At 38.8% G+C, this 27,113-nt stretch overlaps 1 protein-coding gene across 13 annotated transcripts in view; it reads right to left on the bottom strand.

The window, feature by feature from the left end:
- gramd1ba (GRAM domain containing 1Ba) overlaps positions 1 to 27,113 on the bottom strand; it is a 562,055-nt gene that overhangs the window by 34,201 nt on the left and 500,741 nt on the right. For 12 of the 13 annotated variants that reach the window (XM_059639094.1, XM_059639090.1, XM_059639091.1 and 9 more), the window contains 6 exons: positions 16,152 to 16,236; positions 14,598 to 14,701; positions 9,649 to 9,744; positions 7,822 to 7,902; positions 5,738 to 5,853; positions 4,316 to 4,472 (listed from right to left, as the gene is read on the bottom strand). In XM_059639094.1, the coding sequence (XP_059495077.1) occupies positions 4,316 to 4,472; positions 5,738 to 5,853; positions 7,822 to 7,902; positions 9,649 to 9,744; positions 14,598 to 14,701; positions 16,152 to 16,236 (639 nt within the window). Of the gene's footprint in view, positions 1 to 4,315; positions 4,473 to 5,737; positions 5,854 to 7,821; positions 7,903 to 9,648; positions 9,745 to 14,597; positions 14,702 to 16,151; positions 16,237 to 23,929; positions 24,122 to 27,113 lie in introns of those variants that run through there. The other variant, XM_059639100.1, reaches the window with a different exon arrangement.

Below are 27,113 nucleotides of genomic sequence, written 5' to 3'. Positions count from 1 at the left end.
AGGCACTTTGAGATAAATAAATTAACACGTAACAGTCTACATGACTTTGTCAACGGCAGATCATATCTGACAAATTTAATCGAGCTCTGATGAGGTGTCATAGATGTAATGGATGAGAATAGTGCTGTGGGTCCTAAGCAGAATGGATTAGAAGTTAGCTAAAAGATAGGAAACAGAGGGTAAGTATAGATGGTCATTTCTCAGCCTTGAGGCAAATTAAAAGTGGTGTTTCCCAGTGCTGGGAACCTTGCTTTATCTGGTTTATATAAATGATTTGGAGTTTGGTATGGAGGGCAAAAATCTCTAAATTTGCAGATGACACAACACCAATGAGACCTGTGAATTGTGAAGATGACACTAAATAATTTCAGGGAGATATTGATAAGTTGGCCAAATGGGAAGACACCAGGCAGATGAATTTCAATGCAGAGAAATGTGAGGTAACACACGTCGCTAGAAGAAACAAAGAGAGACAATACATGCTCACTGTTGCAACTTTTGAGAGGACAACGAGAGCAGAGGTACCTCGGGGTTCAAACACATAATTCTCCAAAGGTGGCAGGCAATTTGAAACAGTTGTTAAAAAGGCTTACAGGATCCTTGGGTTTACAGATAGAGGCAGAGAGTATAAAAGCAAGCAAGTGACGCGACATCTCTACAAATCATTGGTCAGACCATATTTGAAAGATCATGTTCAGTTTTGGGCACAGTATTTAAAGAACGATGTTGTAGCCCTGGAAAGAGTGCAAAGGAGATTTATGAGAATGATACAGGCTACCAGCAATGAGGGATTTTATATACAAGGAAAGATTACAGAAACCGTGCTCAATTCTCCTTGGAACAGAGAAGATTAAGAGGTGACATTACTGAAGTGTTCAAAATTATAAACAACTTTGACAGGGTAAAGAATAAGATTCTGTTTCCACTAGTCGGTATGTCAGTAAGTAGGGATCACAAATTCGAGACTGTCAGCAACAGACCTGGGAGTGAGATTAGGAGAACCTCTTTATTCAGAAAGAGGTTATACTTTGGAATGCACTGCCAGTGGAGCAGTGAAGACAGATTCCATAGGAGGATTCAAAAGACAGCTGGATATATCTTTACAAGTCATGAATTTAGAGGGTTACAGAGATAGGGCTGGAAAATAGGATTAGCTGGGTAACTTGTTTGGGAACTGATACAGACATGATGGGCTGAATGGCCTCCTTCCGTACTATAAAATTCTACATTTCTAATTCAGTTTAAATAAAATAAATTTTTCAACTTTGATGCAACGCTGCTTCAGCCCACCGTGAGACTCTCTGAACTCTGAGAAAAAAAATTTAGATTTGATATCCTGACACTCTACCATCAAAAATGAACCATTACTGCCACCATCCAAGAGCAGACCACTAGAGTGTTGCTAATTTGAATAGTAGCTTTCTCTTAGCAAGGTCATTACTAGGGGATTAACAACCAAATAAAGCTTTAGCCATCACATTAGATTAAAGAGATGCAGACAAGATGCTGACAAGATTCCTTGGTAAAATGTGCAGCATGCACAAAAAGATGGGGAATGAGAAGATCTTTAGGAATGACCCTTAGTACCAGAAGTGTCAGAAAGGGAGGGAAGAAGCTAAAGGAAGGCCTAAGAGCTACATCCAAAAGATGCGCAGTCTTATCAAAAAGTCAAAACAGCAGCAGATCATGGTTTAACAGTATCAATCGCCAGATTGAGGCAGTATTATTGCTTTCTTGAGAATTTTTCAGAAAATTATCAAACAATATCCGAACTCCATCATGAGGAAACCAGGCAACCGGTAAGTATACTGCAAATTGAACATGTCTGAACTTTTAAATTAAAATTTTCTTACAGAATAAGAACAAAGAAAATTACAGCACAGGAACAGGCCCTTCGGCCCTCCAAGCCTGCGCCTATCGAGATCCTCTGTCTAAACTTGTCATCTATTTTCTAAGGGTCTGTATCCTTTTGCTCCCTGCCCATCCATGTACCTGTCCAGATACATCTTAAAAGACACTAACGTGTATGCGTCCATCACCTCCACTGGCAACGCATTCCAGGGACCCACCACCCTCTGCGTAAAGAACTTTTCACGCATATCTCCCTTAAACTTTCCTCCTCTCACTTTGAACTCATGACCCCTAGTAATTGAGTCCCCCATTCTGGGAAAAAGCTTCTTGCTATCCACCTTGTCTATACCCCTCATGATTTTGTACACCTCAATCATGTCCCCCCACAAATCTTTGTCTTTATAATGAAAATAATCCTAATCTACTCAACCTTTCTTCATAGTTAGCACCCTCCATACCAGGCAACATCCTGGTGAACCTCCTCTGCACCCTCTCCAAAGCATCCATATCCTTTTGGTAATGTGACGGCCAGAACTGTACGTAGTACTCTAAATGTGGCTGAACCAAAGTCTTATACAAGCGTAACATGACCTGCCAACTCTTGTACTCAATACCCTGTCCGATAAAGGAAAGCATGCCATATGCCTTCTTGACCACTCTATTGACCTGCGTTGCCACCTTCAGGCAAAAAGGGACTTGAACACCCAGATCTCTCTGAACATCAATTTCCCCCAGGACTTTTCCATTTACTGTATAGTTTGCTTGTGAATTAGATCTTCCAAAATGCATCACCTCGCATTTTCCCGAAATGAACTCCAACTGCCATTTACCTGCCCAACTCTCCAATCTATCTATATTATTCTGTAATCTCTGACAGTCCCCTTCACTATCTGCTACTCCACTAATCTTCGTGTCATCTGAAAACTTGCTAATCAGACCATCTATACGTTCCTCCAAATCATTTACGTATATCACAAACAACAGTGGTCCCAGCACAGATCCCTATGGAACACCACTGGTCACAGGTCTCCAATTTGAGAAACTCCTTTCCACTGCTACCCTCTGTCTCCTGTTGCCCAGCCAGTTTTTTATCCATCTAGTTCGCACACCCTGGGCCGCATGCAACTTCACTTTCTCTATCAGCCTGCCATGGGGAACCTTATCAAACGCCTTACTGAAGTCCACGTATATGACATCTACAGCCTTTCCCTTATCAATCAACTTTGTCATGTCCTCAAAGGATTCTATTAAGTTGGTAAGACATGACCTTCCCTGCACAAAACCATGTTGTCTATCACTGGTAAGCCCATTTTCTTCCAAATGTAAATAGATCCTATCCCTCAATATCTTCTCCAGCAGCTTCCCGGTCGATAATTACCTGGGTTATCCTTGCTGCCTTTCTTAAACAAGGGAACAACATCAGCAATTCTCCAGTCCTCCAGGACCTCACCCATGTTTAAGGATGCTGCAGAGATATCTGTTAAGGCCCCGGGTATTTCCTCTCTCACTTCCCTCATAAACCCGGGATAGATCCCATCAGGACCTGGGAACTTGTCCACCTTAATGTCTTTTCGGATACCCAACACTTCCTCCCTCCTTATGCCGACTTGACCTAGAGTAACCAAACATCTATCCCTAACCTCAACATCCGTCATGTACCTCTCCTTGGTGAATACCGATGCAAAGTACTCATCAAGAATGACACCCATTTTCTCTGACTCAACGCATAGCTTTCCTTCTTTGTCCTTAAGTGGGGCAATCCTTTCTCTCGTTACCCTCTTGCTCTCTATATACGTAAAAAAGGCTTTGGGATTTTCCTTAACCATGTTTGCGAAAGACATCTCATGTCCCCTTTTAGCCCTCTTAATTCCTCATTTCAGTTTTGCCCTACATTCCCGATATTCTTCAAAAGCTTCGTCTGTCTTCAGTCGCCTAGACCTTAGATCTTCCACGGAGTTTATCCTATATGTCTGACTACGGCTGTGGTGACAATGTGCAATGCATCATGAAAAATAAATAATGAGTCACATTAATTTTGCTAAACTTTTCGTATTTCTCCTCTCGACAAATGATCAACTCCTGCTGGAATACAGTTCCGAAACCATCTCCAGATACCTCAGCCAAGTGAAATGGCTGCGCAATGACAACCAATAGGCTATTTGTCAGAGTATCTATTCCTGGTCTATTCTTGAGGATCATTCATTCATTCTTTCCTTAACTGCCTTTCCAGTTTGCATGTTTCTACGAACTGAACTACCAGAGTTTGACATATCAAATGTAAAACAAATTAATGTATGAGTAATAAATAGATAATTTTAACATTATGAAATATGCAGCATTTAATTCTCAAATGCAAATTTCATTGGAATGTCCTTATTTCAGAAAGGCTTGCAGTATTTGAGTTTTTCTTTTACATATTTTTGAACAATAATGTAAATTAAAAATCTCATTCTTATTCACATACTGAAGCAGGGGCTTCATTGCTCCCTGTGGAGGTTATTGTGCTGGTCGTGACTGATTTCTTGTGCAACTGTGGACTGGCATCTGTCTTTACTTCTAAGCTGCTTTTAGATGCATTATCATTCACCTCTACTTCTTCCACTGGGATTTCTTCACTGAACCTGCCAGAAACACAATATATGCCAGTTCGTATGATGATAAAGTGATGAACATATATTTCACAACAGATAAACAATGCAAACACTGAAAAGCTCCATTTTGTTTTAACAAAACTTGCACATTGTTAACAAAATACCATCTTAACTGTCATTCATCTGTTTAATGCTTTGATTGGAAACAGAGGGAGAGAATCTAAAGTTCTGAACTGCACTATAAAAGTGTTATGTTATCTGATTTTTCTAAAATTTCTTGAAATAGTTTTACTTTAACATTCATAAAAATTCTAATGCAGCATTTGAGATTTCAATTATAATTAACTTTGCAAAATTCTCAGAATTTCTTTCCTTCCAAAAATTTCAGCTCAATGATTCTGTCACTAATCAATTCTCAAACAGAATGATTCCAATTTAGTGAAAATACTAGAGATTTGGCTTTGTTGAAATTGCATTTCATTGTATTGCTTGTGGTATGGTCGATGTGTTAAGTTCTAAGATGAGAAATTCCACAATTTTATTCATGCTTATAACCAATTAAGTGCACAGACTTGCAAAATGTATAAAGAAAATATCCATAATTTATACATAAATACAAAATAAAAGGATCTGCCAGAATATGAAAGCAGGGATTGATTCATGCTCATGTTCCTTACATGAATGAAGCCAGACAGATGATGTGTACGGATTGATGCAATTCCAATGTCTTGAAAGATCTGGCATACTTAATGACAATGTTATTTTAATTTCTCTCGATGAGTACAATTGGAAGATCACAGAACGTATATATGTGCACATTGTTCAACTGGACAGTTTTCACTCTTCGTATGTCTTCCTACTGACTGAACAATCCCTGTACTAAAATGTGAAAGGCATCTATTTGAAATAATGTGAATTTACAATTTGTTATCCAATTTTCTAACTGTTGTCAAATTATTTACCTCAACCATATCTTCTACATTTATACAGCACTGAATATTCTAGATTATAAATATTTAAATTATTACTTAGATTTGATCATTGCAAATTATTATTTCTCTTTATGTACAAGTGGATGTAATAGATAACATTCAGACATTTCAATAAAAGTAAAAGGAGAGAAATACAGTACCACTGAGGCCTATGATCTGTTTTAGCATACAGATGTTTGAGTACAAGTATTAAGCAATCTCTACCACTTCCTTCCATGTCCTATGAGCCACACTGGCTTTCCATCATGGAGGACTGAAACAAAGAAACTGGGGTTTGCTGAAAGGAAATACAGAAATTCTCACCCCATTGTATTGAAGTCATCGTCTGGAGGAACATAATCTTCATCATCACTGGTTAGACCAAGCTCATTCCCATAACACTGATGAACAAAGTGCCACAGCTCTTTAGGACAAAGAGGCTGCAAAGAGGAGTAAATTAGTACAGTATAACTACTGAGACTACATCTTAGTTCACAAACAATTGCAAGCAAAGAATCATTGGTCTTATTTTTACTGCCAATAGCTTGGTATGACAATTACACTGTCTGTTTGAATCTGGCACACCATTTAAAAAATATTAAAAGAGAAGAACGGTACAGGAAGAGGCCCATTGACCCTCCAAGTCTGTGCTGATCATCATACCCCAAACATAATAAAAAACAAACCTTCTGCCCTTATTCAGTCTATATCACTTTATTCCCTTATATTCATGTAACCATCCAGGTGCCTCTTAAATGTTGCCTGCTTCCACCACTTCCTCTGGCAGTGCATTCCAGGCTCCTACCACTCTCGGCATGAAAAACTTCCCTCACACATCTCCCTTAAACTTTTGCCCTCTCACCTTGAACCTGTGCCCCCTTGCAATTGAAACTTCAACTCTGGGAAAACGCGTCTGATTATCCACCCTGTCTATGCCACTCACAATTTTGTGGACTAATATCACATCTCCTCTGAGCTGCCTTCTTTCCAATGAAAACAATCCTGGTGAGCCTTCTCTGCACTCTCTCCAAAGCTTCCACATCCTTCTGGTAATGTGGCGATCAAAACTGCACACAATACTCCAAATGCAGCCTAACAAAGGTTTTATATAGCTGCAACATGTTTTGCCAACTATTGCATTCTATCCCCCGCCCAATGAAGGCGGGCATGCCATATGCCTTCTTTATCACTTTGACCGCCACTGTTGCCACTTTTGGGGAACTGTGGACCTGCACACCCAGATGTGTCTGTATGTTAATGTTCCTAAGGGTTCTGCCATTCACAGTATGAATTAACACCGAAATTTGCTCCTCCAAAATGCACCACCTTGCATTTGTCTTGATTAGACTCCATCTGCCATTTCTGTGCCCAAGTTGTCAATCTGTCTATATCCTGTTGTATCCTTTCAATCGTTGCCACTGTCAGCAACTCTAACAACCTACATGTCATCTGCAAACTTACCAATCATACCATCCACATTTTTCTCCAGATCATTTACATATACTACAAACAACAGTGGACCTAAGACTGATCCCTGAGGAATACCACTCGTTACCAGCCTCCATTGTGAAAAGTACCCTTCCACCACTACTCTCTGTCTTCCATGATCAAGTCAGTTTTGTATCCATCTAGCCAGCCTACCTCGAATCCCATGTGATTTAATTTTTGTACCAATCTGCCTTGTGGAACTTCATCAAATGCCTTACTAAAGTCCATATGAACTACATCCACAGCTCTTTCGTCAACTATCTTTGTGATCTCTTCAAAAGTTTTGATCAGGTTGGTGAGACATGACCTTCCTTGTACGAAACCATGCTGCCTGTCGCTAGATGGTCCATTTTCTTCCAAGTGTGCGTATATCCTCAGTATAAACTCAGTATCTTCTCCAAGAGCTTCTCCACCACAGCTATCAAACTCACCAGCCTATAATTTCCTGGATTACCCCGCTTCCTTTTTTAAATAAAGGAACTGGCTAACCTTGAATCCTCTGAAATCTCGCCTGCAGTCAAGGAGCATGTCTGCTCATGCCCCAGCTAATTTTTTTCTGATGACTCTCGCGGAAACCTGGAAGAGATTCTATCCTGCCCTGGGGGCTTGTCTACATTTTTATTCTTTTCAAGGTTGATGCCCCTAGATTCTTTTCCATCGTTTTCCTGTTCTGGAGCCATGGAAACATATTTTTAACATATGATACATCAAGTGATAACTACAATGTTAATTTGTGTGACCTGGAAATGATTATTTTCTCTCTAGCTGTGATTCCTTCTGATCCCAAAATGATTTAGCAATAAAGGAATAGAGGCGAGTTGTGGAAAATCAAGTCTGCATCCCAGTTTCTATGGCCTGCTGCATCATCATTTTTATTTTTTCAATAAGGAGTTTGATTGTCAACAACATTTTAGCAATACCTTTTCAAGCAGTGCATTTTGCCAGAGTCTGAACATCATCATGTAGGTTCTGTCTCGGGCTCCAAATGAAGTAAAAAAGTGCTACAAATAAATAACAAATACAAAACGTTGCCACAGAAAGTAAGTAATAAGCATTCATCAGTTGAACTGACTGAAAATGATTTCACATTAACTCATGCCCTGTTCTTAGTGTGTCAGTTGGTCTAAGTATATCCTTTCTGCACAGTTTTAACAAAGTCACAAATTTCAACCATCATTAGCGCAAGTAAATGGTCTTCCCGAACCACAAAGTTACTCATGGTTCAGCTGTCTCTTGTTAAGGTCAACAAAAAATTGACATGTAAACTGTCTCACTTACAGAAGTTAATAGATACATCTTATACAGGTATCAGATTTCAAAATCCAATAGGAAGTTGAGATTCTTCTCTTAGCAACAGAGTTCTCACAGTGATGGAACTTCATCAAATTCTCCTTCTGGCACCCCAAAACAATTTGTCAATTGCAGGAAGATACCACAAACAGGGAGTCTGCCTTGACAAAAAAGAAATTCTGCAGGTTCCCTGGTCTGCAAGCACCAGACCACTTGAATGCATTACTAAAACGAGCAGAGATGCCCCTGAGATTATTTGGTTATTCTACCAAAAGCTTCAGTTCGGCATGTGCAATGAATAAGTATGGGCTGCCTCCCGCATCTTTTAGCCAGCTTCCCTCTGCTAACCAGTGTTAATCTGAATGAACGGGGGAGAAACAAAAATCTGTCAAGTACTTGGTCCCTTCCATGCCCTGTAACACACTGAATTCTCCCAACCATCACTATTTATTATGGTAAGAAGGGAATAAGTGGTCAACAGCAGTCCCAGCAGGGCTGGGGAGGGAAAATAACCTTCAGGCGGCATTGCAATGATACTCTCACTGCCTAGGAGTTGCCCTATTTTCACCTTTTATCTAGCGTGGTGTCAGAAGTGATACAAGGAAAATAATCATCAGCAAAGCTCGATTTACACTTGGTCCAGCTTGGACATGAAAGGGCAAACTGTATATTTATGACCTTTTGTACACACAGCAGATCCATCTTAATTCAAAGTCACAATGCAGATTAATTAGAAGTGTACATTTTTGGCGCTAAACTCTCATTTTACCAATCATGTTACTCAATTCTTATTTTTCAGTAATTGTTTTTGTCTTTAAAATGATCATTTTTACTGTTGACTAACAATATTTCACGTACAAATACAATTGCGTGGCACAACCAGTATCTTTTATATGTTCCACACTAAAATTTTCTTCAATAGCCATACATCCACAGTACTAAACCTGGAAAAAGGCCTGTGTAGTACCATCAAGGCCACTGCTTGTCCGTATTTATGTGCAGGTGAGCAAGAACATAGTGACTAGCCAAGAACAGAACATATTTTGTAAATTAGTAAGGGTCATGTGATTTTACAGTGACTGTTATGTCTTGGCTGAGTCTGTTTCAAGCCTAGGCTTCTCATAACTCATCTGAAATCATTTTAATAAGGCATGGTTTTACCAGCAGGAAGAACCACATTTAAAGGAGTCAGAAGAGTAATTAGTCTCATGCCTTATAGCATTGCTGAAACACCTTTACTGTCTTCAGAACAATTTCATCTGAGCTGAAATGGATAGTTAAAGATTTACAATGGTTTAAATGTAAATAAAAAATGTGAACTTCAATTTTAAGTTCCATCTTACTGGCTTTCCAGTGAATCTAACTTAATGCATTCCAACAGGCATCATGTTTACCCTATATATACGCTGACCAGTTCTACCAAAAGCACCTTGTGTAAGTCAGTAACTGCACCTTACCTTTTCAGTGTCAGTGCAAACTTGGACAGCATTAGGAATGAGGCGAGCTGTTTTCTCCTTTGTCATTGAGCAAACATCCTTAAGACGTACAGTGAGCTAAACCACACAAGAGATTTTAACATCAAAGTTTGCCAGCAAAATATAGTATGCTGTGCAACAGTCAATCCTATTTATAGAAATAAGTTTTCTTCTTCTGCTGGACAGAGTCTACACATCTCAAAAGACCATTTGCCACGTGGTAATGAGCATCACAAGGCACCGTGCCATAAATACAAAGAAGTTAGTGCAGTATCTTTAACATAATTAAATTTACATTTTCTAGGAATGCCAAGTTGTAAACGAACATATTACTTTTCAAACAAAAAAAACTTTGCACAGCTCATGAAGTCAAACACATGTTATGCTAGACAGACATAGGACCATGTTGTCTTCTCTTGCTGCAGATAAGGTAAACTCATCAATAGATAACACTGTGGAGCTGGATCAACACAGCAGGCCAGGCAGCATCAGAGGTGCAGGAAAGCTTACGTTTTGCGTCGGGACCCTTCTTCAGAAACAGGGGAGGGGGAAGGAATCTCTGAAATAGTGAGAGGAGGGGTGGGGCTGGGGAAGGTAGGTGGAATGGTGATAGGTGAGTGCAGGTAGGCAGTGGTGGGGATTGGTCAGTGAGGTGGGAGGAACAGATAGGTGGCAGGGAGGATGGATGGATTGTGTCAGGTCAAGGAGGCAGGGATGAGAGGGAGTGTTGGTCATGGGATCAGGCCAGGGGTGAGATTTTAAAACTGGCAAAATCCACATTGAGACCATCAGGTTGTAGGCTCCCAAGGTGGAACGAAGTACTGCCTCTCCAGATTTTGGGTGGTGTCACTGTGGCTCTGGAGGGGGCCTAGGATGGACATGTCGTCCAGGGAGTGGGAGGGGGGAGTTTAAATGGTTCGCGACTGGAAGATGTTTTCGTTCATCTCCAAGCCTCTGCTTGGTCTCACCAATGTAGAGGAGGCCATGTCGGAAGCAGCGGATGCGGTAGATCACACTGGGAGATGCGTAGGTGAACCTCTGTCTGATGTGAAAGGTTTTTTTGGTTCCTTGGATGGAGGTGAGGGGGGTGGTGTAGGGGCAGGTGTAGCACTTCCTGCGGTTGCAGGGGAAAGCGCTCAGGGTGGTGGGGCTAGTGGGAGCAGATGGTGGAGTCACAGAAAGAACGTTTCCTCCGGAAAGTAGATAGGGGTGGGGAGGGAAATATATTTTTGATTTTGGGGTCGGATTGCAGGTGGCGGAAAATGATATGTTGAATTTGGAGGTTAGTGGGGTGAGACGTGAGCACAAGGGGGATTCTGTCTTCGTTTTTGTTGTGGCGAGGGGATGTGAGGGCAGAGGTGTGGGAAACACAAGAGATGTGGGCAAGAGCATTTTCGACCACCAAAGTGGGGGGAAAGTTGTGGTCCTTGAAATAAGAGGACATCTGGGATGATCAGGAGTGGAACGCCCCATCTTGGGAGCAGACTACACCTCCTGTCACCACCTTCCTGCAAGAATATGATTCCCTACTCTCAATGCCTCTGCCACATTTGCTCCCAATATGGGGCTTTTGACTCTTGCACATCCCAGATGTCCTTGTATTTCAAGGACCGTAACTTACCCTCTTTGGTGGTCGAAAATGCTCTCGACCGCATCTCTTGTGATTCCCGCACATCTGCCCTCATATTCCCTCCCCACAACAAAAACAAAGACAGAATCCCCCCGTCCTTAAGTATCACCCCACTAACCTCCAGGTTCAACATATCATTCTCCGCCATTTCCACCACCCGCAATCTAACCCCACAACCAAAGATATTATTCCCTCCCCACTCCTATCTGCCTTCTGTAGGGATCGCTCTCTCCACAAGTCCCTTGTCTGCTCAACACTCCCCGCTAGCCCCCGGCACCTTTCCCTGCAATCGCAGGAGTGCTAAACCTGCCCCCTCACCTCCACTCAAGGAACCAAAAAAACCTTTCACATCAGTTAGAGGTTCACCTGCACATCTGCCAATCTGGTCTACTGCATCCACTACCCCCAATGTGGCCGCCTCTACGTTGGTGAGACCAAGCGCAGGCTCGGAGACCGGTTTGTAGAGCATGTGCACTCTGTTTGTAACAAATGACAACACCTTCCAGTTGCTAACCATTTCAACTCCCCCTCCCACTCCCTGGGTGACATGTCCATTCCAGGCATCTTCCAGTGTCACAACGCTGCCACTCGAAAACTGGAGAAGCAGCACCTCATTCCGCCTGTGGAGCTACAGCCCTAGGGTCTCAATCTGGACTTTGCCAGTTTCAAAATCTCCTCACCCCTGGCCTGATCCCATGACCACCCTCCCCTCTCATCCCTGCCTCCTTGACCAGATATAACCTGGCCCAATCCGCTCATTTTTTCTCACACCTATCCGCTCCTCTCACCTGACTGACCAACCCCCACCACTGCCTACCTACGCTAACCTATTACCATCCACCTACCTTTCCCAGTCCCACACCTCCTCTCTCTATTTATTTGAGCTTCCTTCCCCGCTCCCATTTCTGAAAAATGGTCCTGACCCGAAATGTCAGCTTTCCTGTTCCTCTGAAGGGTTCCTGTCCTGCTGTGTTCCTCCAGCTCCACACTGTGTTATCTCTGACTCTAGCATCGTCAGTTCTAACCATCTCCACGATCAACTCATCAGCCACTTGTTCCACACATTTTCAAATTTCTATGGGCTGTTACAATAACTCAAGATTTAATTTAAATCCCAATAACTTAAACCCCAACTATGATAAGAAGAAGCTTCAAAAAACAAATCTTGACAGTGCCTTACTTTCAACTTGGCCTCAACAAAAATATCAAAGAAGTGTAAGAGGAAAATCGAATAGCATGCACGTAGTAAATTGGGATACTGCATGATCAGGGCTCCTGTAGTGAGTAATAAGTCCAGTGGAGTCAATTCCATAAGCAAAATGAACACTAGTAAATGATACAAAAGATCACATCCTGATTGCATCCATCAACCCTGAATTAAAATTCCACTACCTGCAAATTGCCAGGAAAAAGCAGGCATCAAGGGTGAGAACTGTTTCAACATTTTGGTCCACAACAAAGATAAAAATTTTCATCTTTCCATTTAGTTTTGTGAACACTGGCAGAAGGCAGATCAAAACAACAGCAGATCTTGTGGCTATTATAAGGCTACTGCCAAACAATTTTCACTGAGCCGTTGAATACATCAATTCCTAAGCCTTCAAAGAATGTTAACTTTACAAGAGATTCTATTGTGCTAACGATCTAGTGTTTTAAATGCTTCTTTTGGTACATTGACAAGATCTGTACATGGAGCAGTTTCCGTAAAAGCAATTTGTTGACTACCTCCACTGTTCTGCATTAATTTCAATCATTCTAACCACTGCTTCATTCAGAAGGTTCATGACTGCCCAAACATGCATAAAACACTGAGATATATTTTAAAATGAGATCACTTGGTATGATGCATTCTATGAGAATATAATTTCATTTAACATTATATATAGACATCAGTGAAATGGTAAAGATTAGGACATAACTTTCTTGAAGAAAGTTTTTAAAAAATCATCTTTTCATTCTTTCAAAAGTTTACAATTACAGGGATGAAGTGAATATAAAATTCCAAGAGATTGCTACTTCTTTAAATTGTTAGATTCCTTCAATATCCACTCACAAACACCTCTAATTCAGGAGATCTCTTGTTTAAACAGCAGTGCTGAAATATTAATATAGAGCAATGTGAATTTCTGACTAACTGCCTAAAATTCTTCTTGTGCCTCAGTAACCAGTTACATCTTTTAAAAAAACGTATCTCAATTTTATCTTACATGTCCTCTCTGCTGTGGTTCCTCAAAAGCTTTCTGACAATCCATTTAGCACCCACAGTCTAAAATAGTGAACTATACAATTAGCTTTACTGACTAACATGGTAATCTGTGCGTTTGGTGTTCCAAAACAGAAAAGCAGTTTGTTTAGTTCCTTACTTAATTCAATTTCAAAGATAAAATCTCTTACTGATGAAGTTAAATTCCTATTTGGCAAAACATCATCTATTCTAACAGATTTAGATGGTTAATCTAACATTATAGGTAATGCAAACTTTCATTACTTTTATTTAAGCTGAGCAAAATTCAGTCAGGAAATTACTTTATATAATACTCCCTGAAGAACTAATGTGATCGTATTAATGTATATATAAATGATCACTATTACTGCAAAACAATCAATCTGATTTGTTATAGAACATGCTGTTGGATCCTGTAGCTCATATACCAATTAAACTTCCGATTGGCTGAAGTGGATAATTCTACTTGACAAGTTTACTCAGCGCCTTTATTAAACCCAGCAATACGACATTAGTTACTTGCTCAATGAAATAAATTTTATTTTGGAAATATAGTGGATGAATCATTTTATAACACCTTACAATATTTTATGAGGTGACAATATTGTCTACCTGACTTTTCCCACGACATTTAGAAATTTGCCTACAGGAGTGTTTAATTTGTCAGTGGATACAAATAGTAAGTACTCTGGATGTGAGTTTGCTCGCTGAGCTGGAAGGTTAGTTTTCAGACGTTTCGTCACCATCCTAGGTAACATCATCAGTGAGCCTCCGACGAAGCGCTGGTGTTATGTCCCGCTTTCTATTTATCTGTTTATCTAAACAGATAAATAGAAAGTGGGACATAACACCAGCGCTTCACCGGAGGCTCACTGATGATGTTACCTAGAATGGTGACGAAACGTCTGAAAACTAACCTTCCAGCTCAGCGAGCAAACTCACATCCAGAACCTCAACCTGAGCTACAAATCTTCTCAAAACTCGCTAGTAAGTACACTATTTTGACTTTGTTACGATGCATATTTTCTTTTTAAAATCATAACTAAATAATCTCTGTATTAGTTCAGAATTCCATACCAGTGTTTCCCATCTGAAGATGTTGCTATAGAAACAGATCCAATTTTCGGAGAGGTAGAGACGCCCCTGCAGGAGGATGTCCCTTTGAAGGGCACATGAGTAATCTGTGAAGTCACAACAAAATCACCATTAAAATTATGTGTAGCATAAAACTGTCCACAATAACCCGAGTACCATCCAATATAAATTCTTTAAAATGTAAAGAAACACACACTCTTTAGATCAACAGTATCTAAATGCTTATGTTAGTTAATGCTACCACTGAATCAAAATGGTAAATCAAGAGTACTGAGTAATTGAAATGAATGAACCTACTGAATTGAGATGAACCGACTTACCATAAAAATGGTTTAAGCCACCAAAAGAGTCAAACGTCCAGTTTCCAGAAAGAGTATTTTTTTAGAAATGAAATAGTTTTTACCCAGCACCCATTTTAGTTCATTAATGAGGCTCTGTACCAATGGATGTTTTAATTGTGGTATAAGGGCCTAAATAGAGTAGATAGGAAGGATCCATTTCTCTTAGCAGAGAGCTCCATAAATTCCAGGAGCTCGTCAGTTTAAAGTAATTGGTGGAAGAGATTTTCCACTCTGAAGGTGTTAAGGATCTGGAGCTCACTGTATGAAAAAGTGGTGAAGTGGAACCTCACGACATGAAAAAACACAGTTGGGATATTCACATGTGATGTTACTATGTACAGGGTTATGAAACAATAGCTGGAAGGCAGAATTAGATGGTATAGTCTGTTTTGGCTTGCACAAACAGTATGGGTTTAACACCACCTATTTTGCCACATGTCTATATCATGTTGTGTTTTCTACTTCTGTGATAAGTAAAGCTGGTTTTGAAAAATAAATGCAGCTTCTAAATAATTAAACGTACACCAGCTTCAAAATAAGCGAAATAGACATGGAATTTGTTTTGAAACTAAAATCACCTGATATAAAACAAGTTACAGAAATAGGTAATAAGCAGCTATCAGTCAGTCAGTCATAACGGCTCCAAGCTAACAGGAAAAATGATGACGAAATGTTAGATTTGATCATTCAAGCTGACTCTGAAATGAAAGGAGAAACTCCTCCTCCCAATAATTTCAGCCCACTTTAGTGCTGGTTTAGTTCCGATTCTGGGTTCAGGCCATTTTTATGGGATAAATGCAATGTTGGAGTAGGAGAACATCACTTTGTACTCTAATTGTTCAGTGGATTTCATTCTAAACTCCTCAAAAAGATTTCAATTGAACGCTAGAACATGTAACAATTTCCAGAAAGTCTCATGCAATTTTTCTTGCGAATTGCCACAACTATATAAACCAAAATCCAGATGTTAAGTACAGTTGTAAATAATAGTGCTATTGGAACTAAGTGTTTTTCTTTCTGAACAGTAAGGGCAATTTAGCAATGATTCATTCCTTTCTTGTCATCTAAACTTTTCTTATTTAGTTTGGAAATGTTTATCTAAAGATAAATACTTGGTCTTTTCACATAACCAGTCTTAATTGAAACATGCTTATAAAACAGTGATTGTTGACTTGAGTGGATGCTTGTTCTTTACCAACAATGAGTCGTTCTGTGTCTGGCAGCTGCTTAAAGAGTTTTCTGAAATCCTCATTCCGTTGTTTATATGTTGGACTCAAGACCTGAAATACAAAGGCAAGTTATTACAACCCAAAGCAACTATTTTATAAATTTTAAGAAAAGAAGCCTTTCCAGAACATTTAATAAGGCTTTCTTTTCTGAAATAGGTGTGGAATTCCTCCGCATCCAGAAATGCAATGTGAAGTATCAATTTAGGATAATTTGTCTATCAGAATATGAATAGGATTGGAAAAAAAATTCTTTATGCTATTTATTAAGGGATGTGGGCATCACTGGAAATAAATGTCCATTTATTGACTGTATCTAATGAGGTGGTGGGACACTTTCTTGCACTAATACAGCCTGTGTAGTGAATGTCCTCCCACAGTGCTGTTATGGAGTGTTATAATTTTTGCCAGATAGAGATGTGTGTGGCTTAGAGGGAAACTTAGATATAGCAGTGTCAAATAAATTAGTTCCTTTGATCTGGATGCTTTTGAGCTTCTTGAGTGGTTTTGGAGCCGCACTCATCCAGGTGGTTGAACAATCTCAACTGCGTTCCTGATCTGTCTTTGCAAAGGAAGAAAAACTTGGGAGTTAGGTGGTGAGTCTCTTGGTGAAAGTTTACTAGCTTCTGACCTATCCTGGTAGCAACACTAATGGTCCATCTTCTGTTCAGTGATGCCCAGAATGGCAGGAGATCTGATGATGGTAATGCTGTTGAATGTCATGGGGAGGTGGTTCAACACTCTCTTGTTGGAAATGGTCACCATCTTGCACTTTTCCAACTATTACCCTCCAGTAGAGAGTGAACTAGGGTGGGTGTGAAACTACAGGTTGCACACAATCCTGTAAGTTTCATGATGACTGTGTTAAATTAAAATAACCCCAGAATAACTTCTTCTAGAAGTGGAGTCTCCAAGCCATATGCCTGTATTTTCTATACTTGAATCCTCTGGAATGTCTGGATCAAAATATTAAATCTACATTCCTCTCACTTTGTATATATTTCCAGTCGTTTTTATTAACAGATTTACCCAATAAATAATCAACAGAATAGAAATATCAGTTCTATCAAGATACAAATAGCACTAAAATGCAAATAACTTTTTTTTAAATTGGCTGTGGGATGTGGTAGATCAATATTTATTGTCCAACCTAACTGCCCTGGTAAAGGGATTGGGTGAGTTGTCTTCTCGAACTGTCGCAGCCCCTGCGTTTGGATTCTCCCTTGCTGAAGATGGTCATCGGATACAAATAGGACAGAGTTACTGGTCCTCAGATGACATTTGGTTCAAACCCATTTTCCCCCGTTCTCAAAGTTAGCTGTTGGGGCAGTGTTCAATATTTTTCATGGGTTCTTGGCTAATGAGAAATACAATACCAATGTTAATTACTTATAAACATGGCAAATATGCCAGCTAGGGTGTTAAGAATATGACAACTAAAAAGTAGCGAATATTTAGTTGTTCTGAATGTCAACTTGCATCATTAATACACATGGACAGTGAAATTCAGATTACACAATATGTTACGAGGAAACAAGAGTCCATTGAGTATCACTAAATACTGACCAGACTAACAAAAAGGATGAATGCAATCAAGATGCGTAACACTATCCAGAATAACAACCACTTACATTTACATAGTATGTTTAATGAAATGAAACATCCAAGTTTTATGATCCCAATTGATATTATTACTAATTTTGAGACAGTATCAACACAACCCCACCTATCTCAACACCAACTCTTTACAGTACTCACACACTAGAGTTAGCTTCTTTATTACATTTATCGGTTGAGCTTAATGGTTTCTTTCAATTTCTGGTCTTGAGAGTTTGGTAGTTTCTTCCTTGATTCATCACATAATTCAGCTTAGACTTTTTCAGCATCAAATAACACCCTCAGGGTTCTAAGCAACTGTTTCTGATTCATCTCCTTTTTTCAAGAGAAACAGTATTAGACATCTTACTGGCATTAGAAACTTTGGCAATGAAGAACAGAAACTTCCCAAGCACTGGCTTTTTCCACTAACCAAAAACAAAACCCCTGAACCTTTTAACCAGACAAGACAAATATTTTCTATGTACATTTGTAAAACTCTTCCAATATAAACAAATTCCCACTATCACACAGGAATTCCCTCTTCAATTAATGATTTTAAAAAACCCATGGCTCTACAAACACTGACAAGATAATCATTAAGCCCTCATAGACAAGATTTTTAAAAAAAGGCCACCTGACACCAGCTCAAAATCTAACCTCTAACATAATTAATATTAACATTTATACAAATCGCACATCTTACATCACACAATGTATTGCTGAACATTATTTATATGGAGAAAGACTGCAGCAAGCAAAAAAACATAAGCATTTGAGAGATTTCATCCATGAATTTTAAGTATGGGGTAAAAGGAAAGACAAATGGAATCTTGGCCTTTATTTCAAAGGGAATGGAATATTAAATAGGGAGGGTTTGCTAAAACTACATATTGCACTAGTCTCACCACAGCTGGAATACTGTGACTAGTCTAAGGAAAGATATCCTGGCATTGGAGGCGCTCTAGGAGAGTTTCACTAAGCTGATATAAGATATGGAGGGTCTGTCTTAAGAGTACAGGTTGAGTAAATTGGGTCTCTATTTGTTGGAAAATTGAAAAACGAAAGACAACCTGATTGAATCATAGGGGCCTTAACAGGGTAGATGCAGATCGGTTGTTTCCCCTAATGGGAGTGTCTAGGACCAGATAGAATAATCTCAGAATAAGCGATCATATATTTAAGACAGAGATGAAGAAGAATTTCTTCTTTCAGGGGTAGTGAATCCATGGAATTCTTTACACAGAGGGCTGTTGAGGCTTGGTCGTTCACAGTATTCAAGGCTGAGATAGACAATTTTTTTAAAATCAGTAAGGGAATTAAGGGTTATGGGAAAAGGGCAATAACATAGAATTGAGGATTGTCAGATCAGCCATCATACTCAATGGCAGAGCAGTTTTCAGATGGGTTGAATGGTTTTTTTTATACATCTTATGGTCTGGTATAATATTTACCAACAGAAAAATCAATAAAACCCTCAGCTACAAAAGGAAATACGAAATACCAAAGTAGCCAGTTGAATGGAATTCCAGCCACAATTTTAGACATGCACTCCCTGCAATCAAGGCATTCTCTAGGTGCACATCTGCAAGGTAGGTTACAGTAATTTTCCAAAGTTTCTTTGCCACCTAGAAAGTTGAAGTAGCTAGGGTATAGGAATACTACTTCCTCCAAGCTTCCCTTCAAGTCACAGACCATCCTGATTTGGAAAAACAGTTACTTTCTTTTATTGTCATTGGGTCACATTCCAGAAACTTCTTACCCTAATAACATTTTGAGTATACCACTACCATGGACTGCAGTAAATCAAGAAGGTGGCTCACCACAATCATGCAAAGGGCAATGATAGAGAAGCACTGACACCTACATCTTATGAATGATATTTTTAAAAAAACTTAATGTCAATAATCAGATTATAAAAGTAAAGAAAATGCATCAGGGACACAAATTTAATCATATTTAGACTGCAGTGTGCACAATAAGCATGGGTGGGGGATGTGGTTATTCAAATTAACGCTAATCAGTTACATCCCGATCCTTTTGTCCTTCAATTGACATGTGAGACCATAACTCTGAATTGGTAGTTTAAAGTATGAATTTGTGATTCAAAACTGCAAAATAAACCGAATGTTATCACACATTAAACTGCACTACCATAGAAATAGGCATTGTCTATAATTCATTTCTGGGCAAATCAAGGATGATTTAAATCTTCCATCTAGTTCATACTTATTTCAATGCTTCAAAACATATAATAACTCTGCTAATTTCACTGTAATTGGTAACATTTGGAATGGCAGCCAAGGGTGATAAGGTAAATACCTATGGTTCCTTCCTGCTACCCAAAAGAAATTCTACACATCAAGAAACTGATATACATCAGTCAAAGCTTGTTCCCCTAGTTCTCATCCAGACCAATACAGACAATCAGTAAACAGGGCTGTATTACTCGGAACAGTTCATGTTTGCAGCATCAGTTCTATCGGACTCCAAGAACTGTCTCAAGTTGAAACAAAAAAAAACAGGATGTACTTGAAAGGCTACACAGAGATAAATTTTAGGTACACTGAAATGATGAACCATCTATAGCATTAAGCTGACAATGCCAACTAAGGTATCAAAAAACATAAGGGTGCTGATTTATGTTGGGGCTTGGCACAACAGTAGCCAGACCTTCTGATATGCTGCGTATATGATTATTCTGTGCGTTCATTTGATTGGTAGTAACAAATGACTGACTATGGACAATATCACAGCAAATTCATTTTATCCTTACTGGCATCCATAAACATACAGTTTCATATCAAGTCACTTGGTGATCAGCAGCAGGAAGACTGCTTCAGTTATTTCTTCAACAGAGATGTAAGTGCAGAAACCTAACTGCTCACTCGTCTCAAAGCAGCAAATTTAATACTGACTGAAGTACAAACCTGGGATGCCATCAGCTTTCTAATTATTAAGCATTACAAATAACATTCACATTGGTATCAATTGACTTTCATAATCTTGATGTGTAAAACGTATACAAAAAGACAAACCAGAATACTACGTCTAGAATAAATAAAGTAAGACAAGAATATAATGCATCACTATTTTGCAGCTGTTGTTTAGTTTTCTTTTTCAATAATAATGTTTATTCTTGGCTTGTAATCCTGTAATAAATAAAAACAAGCAGCACCACTCGTGATGTTAGAAAACATTCAGAAAAATACCTTAGCTCATATTACTATTTTTATATTTACGGAACTGGTGTAGAGTGTTGGACGTACATGGTGTAGGGGCCTCATACACTTTAGAAGACTTGCTCTCCTTTGCTTTAAATCATATTGCAATCAGAACAACATATTCAGATTAAAAACAAGTCTGTTAAGAATGAACTCCTCTTACCAATTAGTTTTCCTGTTAAGAACAAGTGAAATTCAGCCTGAATCAATAATCCAACAAAGTCTAACATCTAAATATGAAGTGAAAAGATACTTTGCTGTTGGTTAGATGACTAGCATATAGTTCAGAATAATACCAACAGCATGGGTTTGCTACCTGTTCCAGATGAGGTAGAATTGACATATGCCTCCTTAGCCTTCTGGAGAGTGGAAGGTAATGACAAACCACCACTGTCAAAAAATGACCAAGAAAATAGCTCAGGACAAAGCATCAGCAGTCAATGAATCAAGAACCTGCTTGCAGGCAGATCGTCCATACCATATGGTACATACTCATTTGTTATCTGATAGAAACATTTTTATATAATGTTTCTACAGCAGAAGTTACAAACACTTGGCTTGGATAATATTACACTAACAGCAAAAGCTTGGTTGGTTTCAGATCACTTGGACCCAAAGAACGTGCAAGACTTCGGAACACACTCCCAGGTATTTTTTCGCCCTAGTGTTTATCTTCTTTGACCCTCAATTTGTGAAATTCGTTTTGTAATTTTTTTCATTTTCCTCTCACTATTGTACATCATTAACGCTGAATTTTACAGCACAGGAATTCACTGTTAGGTCCTCCACGTTAACTCTCTGAAAGAGATAGCGAACCAGACGTCCTCATTGTTACATGCTATGCAAAAGCAAGTTTATTTGGTGCTCATCAAGGCAAGAGATGCGTGTGTTGGATAATGAATACAAATTTCAGCATCAGCTGACAGCATCAAACTCAAGTTACATGCAGAGTAAAATCCCTCCATATTTACTCTATACAATTATGTGTCGAATTTTAGAAATCATTCGATACTGATAGCCTTTGTAAAATCACATCATAATTAATGTCAAGTTTACAGCACTATTGATATCCAGAATGCACAGGCACTTGATTGAAACTCCCAAATCTGTTTTGTAGTCATAGAGTCCCAACAGTGAAGATAGAGGCCATTTGGCCTATCGAGCCTGCACAACCCTCCAAAGAGCATCCCACTCAGACTCTACTCTCGCTACTACCTGATTTCCATAATCCTGCATTTACAATGGTTAATGAACCTAAAAATGTGCATCCCTGGACACTATGGGCAATTTAGCAAGGCCAATCCACCTAACCTGTATATCTTTGCACTGCGGGAAGAAACCAGAACATGCAGAGGAAACCCAAGCAGACACAGGGAGAACATCCAAACTCCACATAGACACCCAAGGCTGGAATTAAATCTGGGTCCCTGGCACTGTGAAGTAGTGCTAACCACTGAGCCACAGTACCGCCCAATGTTGTTTTCATACAATTCTTGCAAATAAACAACTTCCATTAATCATTCCAGGTTAGACGTAAAACTTGACCCTTTATCTGCAGACACAAAATCAGAGCAGTGACAATATCAATTGATTCGAAGATCACAGTTCATTGAAAAACACAGCCCATTTTATTGGTAATTCTACTCCAGTACAGCTCTCCTTAATCATAGGGTATAAAGCAACGTCAAGGCTCAAACCTAATTAAGCTTTGGCATAAAATCATCAAGATAGCTGAAATATACATTTTGAATGTCATCAAAACATTGGCAATTACACCTATGGATGCTTTCCCTTGAATTTATTACTGTTATACTGCATGGACATCTCTGTCATTAGCTTTATTATAGTTACATTGCGCCAAAACAACTATAAAAATTAAGAATTTATATGCAGTTCATCTTGATACCATTTTGAAAAAAGTAAAACACAGTGATACTTTATCAATTAGCTAAAAATTGAAGTGTCCACCTGTAGTTTATAAGATGATGATGATGACAGAAATTACAGTAGTCTTTTGAGATTCTGTTGTTTCAGACTGTTACAAGTTATGCGAATTTGACAGCTGAAAGTAGGCATTCACATCATTACCACAAGTGGACTATGTGGTGGAGAGAGTTCAGTTGTGGTCTTTCATCTCTAGTCTCAGCCTAACCCTGCTTGCTGGCAGTGAGGGCCCCATTCAAAAGCCGACAATACAAATCACATCAAATTTAGCACAAAATCAAAAATCAGTGAGAATGGTAGAATGGTCAGTATTGGAATAGAAATGTCAGGTGGCATGCATATGTCTTAATGAGTCTAGGGTTAAAACATGCCAATGTTGTGCAAGATATAGAAGGTCCTTCACTCCATTCTTTAATTTGAATTGCCTAAATTAAATTCAATATTTATTTCTACAGTTCCTGGAGTGCACATCCATCATCTAATTTAAACTAACCCCGTTGTACATGACCTCTGTAACTTAAATCAAAATAAAATGGAATACTGCAAATGCTGGTTTATATGGCATAGAATCAGGAATATTCCCTGATGCTCCAATGAGAGGCATGTCATTTATATTTAGAAAACAATAAGCTTAAATATTAGACAATTCACCAGACTTTAACAATCTATTAGCTGAAATATTTTCCTTTCTTCTTAAACGCAATATGTGAAATTCTAATCAGGAGTCAATTCAATTAGAACAATTCTCTCAAGGAAAGATTCTACTTGCGTTTAAGCAAAATTGACTGCAGTTAGGATCAAAGCATGGATTTAATGAATAGTCCAGTAAAATAGGTAATAGGTCAATTGCATTGCAAACTTGTGGTTACGGACTGAAGTCCCAGTACCTACTGCTAGTCCAATCCGCCAGCCACATGAGCAATGGTTGTTAGTTCTCAACAGGGCCATCAGGTAGGACGGTGAAAAAACATCGTCCAACTCACCCCGCAGCAAGCGCAACTCCTATCAACTGAACATGGAGCATCATCAGAAGTCGTCAAAGAGAAGCCAGTGTTCCCGTCCGCCTCGCCCTCCAGGATTATGGAGGATGCTTTGGGGTAAGTGGCCTTAGGGTGGGGGAGGGAAGGAAGGGGAAGAAAAATGGAGGGCAAAAAATACATTTGAATTGAATTATTATAAATGACTTTGATATAGACAACAAACCTGCGGAAGATAAAATGTTGAAGACTAATTTAAATCGGGAGGTTTACTGCCAAACCCAGTTTCAAATATTTTACTTTTCCAGTCAGGAGCAGAAGGATGCTGAGGATGGGTTAACACCAGCTGAATTAACCAGAGTTGCCACAACTATCTTCTCATGTCAAGTAAATCAGCCTCTTTACACATGTGGAACCTGGAACTCCACCTAGCCAATTACACCAATGAGATCATTAGTACCAACCGTTCCAAAAAAAATGCAAAGTAAATTGACAAAAAAAGTTCAAAAGGACACTGAGTGAAGAAGGGTGCTTGATATTTTAAAGAGTACTCTGTACTTAAATGCTTGACTATTTTATATGCAAAAATGTAAATATCCAGTTTCTCAGCTTCTCACTACTAGGCCATGCTGAAGCATTACCAACAGGAAGATACTCTATAACCAACACCAATCACAGAGAGCTGTTCTAGAGTCACACCACTCCTGAAAACATTCAAGTGTGTTCTTCTTTAAAGGTAGATAAAGGAGTGCTTCCAGATAAACATGTGCCCAGACTTTATGCCTTATCTAATATCAATCTTAGTAAATGCACAACTTTAAAACCCCATTTATGACAAAAACTCATTTATAGATCATGTCATGTATCCCTACATTACAAGTCACGTGCTTAGTGCCATACTAAAGCTTACATAGGATATAGATTTCAAAATGGAGTGATCAATTCAAATACAGCAAGTTGGTTAAATGCAGCGATATTAAGTATGAGGCTCATGGAGTAGAAAGATAGTCTTAGGAATTTTGACAACTTGGATGAGCAGGCTCTTCAGATGTCAAATGTTATTGCGTGCTCTACAGAGCTTACCAGGGTGACTCATTATTTAGAAGCAAACATTTTGGAGCAAAGATTATTGTATAGGGGTCTATGGGGATGCCCAGTGACACACTGTGAAACTACATTCATACGTGGCAGCAACAAATGACCTGTATTGCAATATCAGGGACAGCTTAAGCTGTTTGTATCATGTTTGGTACAGTTTCCTCATATTTTCAGACATAAAAATCGATACAGATTAACCTCCCATTTATTACAGTGCATATTGCTTGTTAATATTTTACCTCACATGACTTAGTGGAGGCTGGTACCTGGTACTTACTATTTTGTCAGCCTCTCCTTACTTGAGTAAACAAATCGAGGAACATGGTTTCAAGTCAGTTGAATAATGCTGCCAAAAGATAATCCTCAACTTTCCAAACTGCAATTCATAAATTAAATACGATAAGAGCAACAAAAAACCGAATTCCTTGTAGCCAGCTTACATCTAGTTGTCAGTCCAAATGTCAAGCCAAGCTGAAATATTGGCATCCTACATGGAATTATATTAGGTATTTCACAATGAGAACTGCTGCTGCCTGCAATCCTATATTCCCTATTCAAATGAACTGTTAAAAAGAAGACAGATCCAGTTATGAAGGATTGAGCCGGTCCAAATAAACTTCCGAGATGTATTAAAGTCCTCACAATATTACTCAGGTGTAAAGTGACATGAAATGAATTTTCAAAAATAGAAAATAAGACAAAGACATGGTTCAAGGCAAACCAATATATTAATGGATTTAGTTGATGAAGAACTGAAAGGAATGTTACAGTTAAGATATATCTAGGTACAGGCGATAGTGCTCAAGCCAATTTTGAAACATTAATGTGTATCAACTTGAATCTTCAATCCAAGTCACAGAACTTCTAGGTAAATTTCAAATACATGTACACAGAAAGTTCATAAGTAATCAGCAACTCAAAAGAAACAAAGAGGAAACACATAATGTAAACTTTAAACGTTAATGAAAGCATCATCTCTGCCTTTGTATGTTTGTAGATTTCAAATTTTCATCTGTTCTGTTTCCATCAATCCTGTTTTCAGAAACCAATGAATTATTGTAACTGCTTTTTGAGCAGCCAGCATGGGTCGTGATTCCAAAATCTGCAATTGTTAATCATTGTTGAGTTTTTCAAAAGCAACTTTATGGGTAATAGAAAAATAGAGTAATGTTCAGAAGGACCGTTATCCATTGCTATTCACAGTCTATAAGAGTGACCTCTGATGTAATTTGTTTTCAATTATTATGCACAGTGCTTCATAATCATGAAATTTAAGTGCTGCTACTTTTAAAACCTCTTCACTCACAAATGAAGACGACAAGAACTGAAGATGGTCCAAGACAGTGTATAAACACAGGGAAAACTGCAACGAATGTAATTGCTTGTCCTCCATACACATGTATGACTTCAAAGCTATTAAAACAACATTTTTCTTACACTAAAATCAGAAATTGCACTTTGAATTTTGTACAAAAACTTTTAGTTGCACCCTAACTGAAATTTCCATCATTTGAGACTCGTGCATGCATATGACTAAAACTCTCTGATAAGGTCAGAAGCAAATTAAGCCAGTAAGATAAATGAAAAGCAGAGTAAAAGATCACCCTCTGCCATTGAGCTAGACCGTAGTTGCTTCATATTGAACATCAGCATGTTATAATTAACACTGCTTGCAGGCTGAACCACTTCACACATCAGATCCAGAATGTGCACAATATATTTGCTCATTACTGGAACTGACATTTCAGTGTAACACTAAGGGATCTTTGCACAGTTAGAGATATCATTGCTTGGAGAAAGCATTAAACTGGGTCTTGCGTATCCTCAGATGGACATGCACAATTCCATTTCACCACCTAAAGAAGTACATGGACGCTCCTGGCTTCTTAGCCAACACTTAACTCTGAATCAACATCAATAAAAGCAGATTCTTTGGTCATTTATCTCATTGTTGTTTGTGGGACCTAACTGCACAAGCCCAACACTAGGTTTCTTAACATTACAACGGTCACCACATTTTCAAAATACTCTTCTTGCTGTAAACACGATTGGAATGATTCAAAGACTTGAAAAGATGTTATACAGATGCAAC

This window comes from Stegostoma tigrinum, chromosome 32 (genome assembly GCF_030684315.1).
Source record: "Stegostoma tigrinum isolate sSteTig4 chromosome 32, sSteTig4.hap1, whole genome shotgun sequence".
Classification (NCBI taxonomy): Eukaryota; Metazoa; Chordata; class Chondrichthyes; order Orectolobiformes; family Stegostomatidae; genus Stegostoma; species Stegostoma tigrinum.
This window is presented reverse-complemented; position numbering and strand designations above follow the sequence as displayed.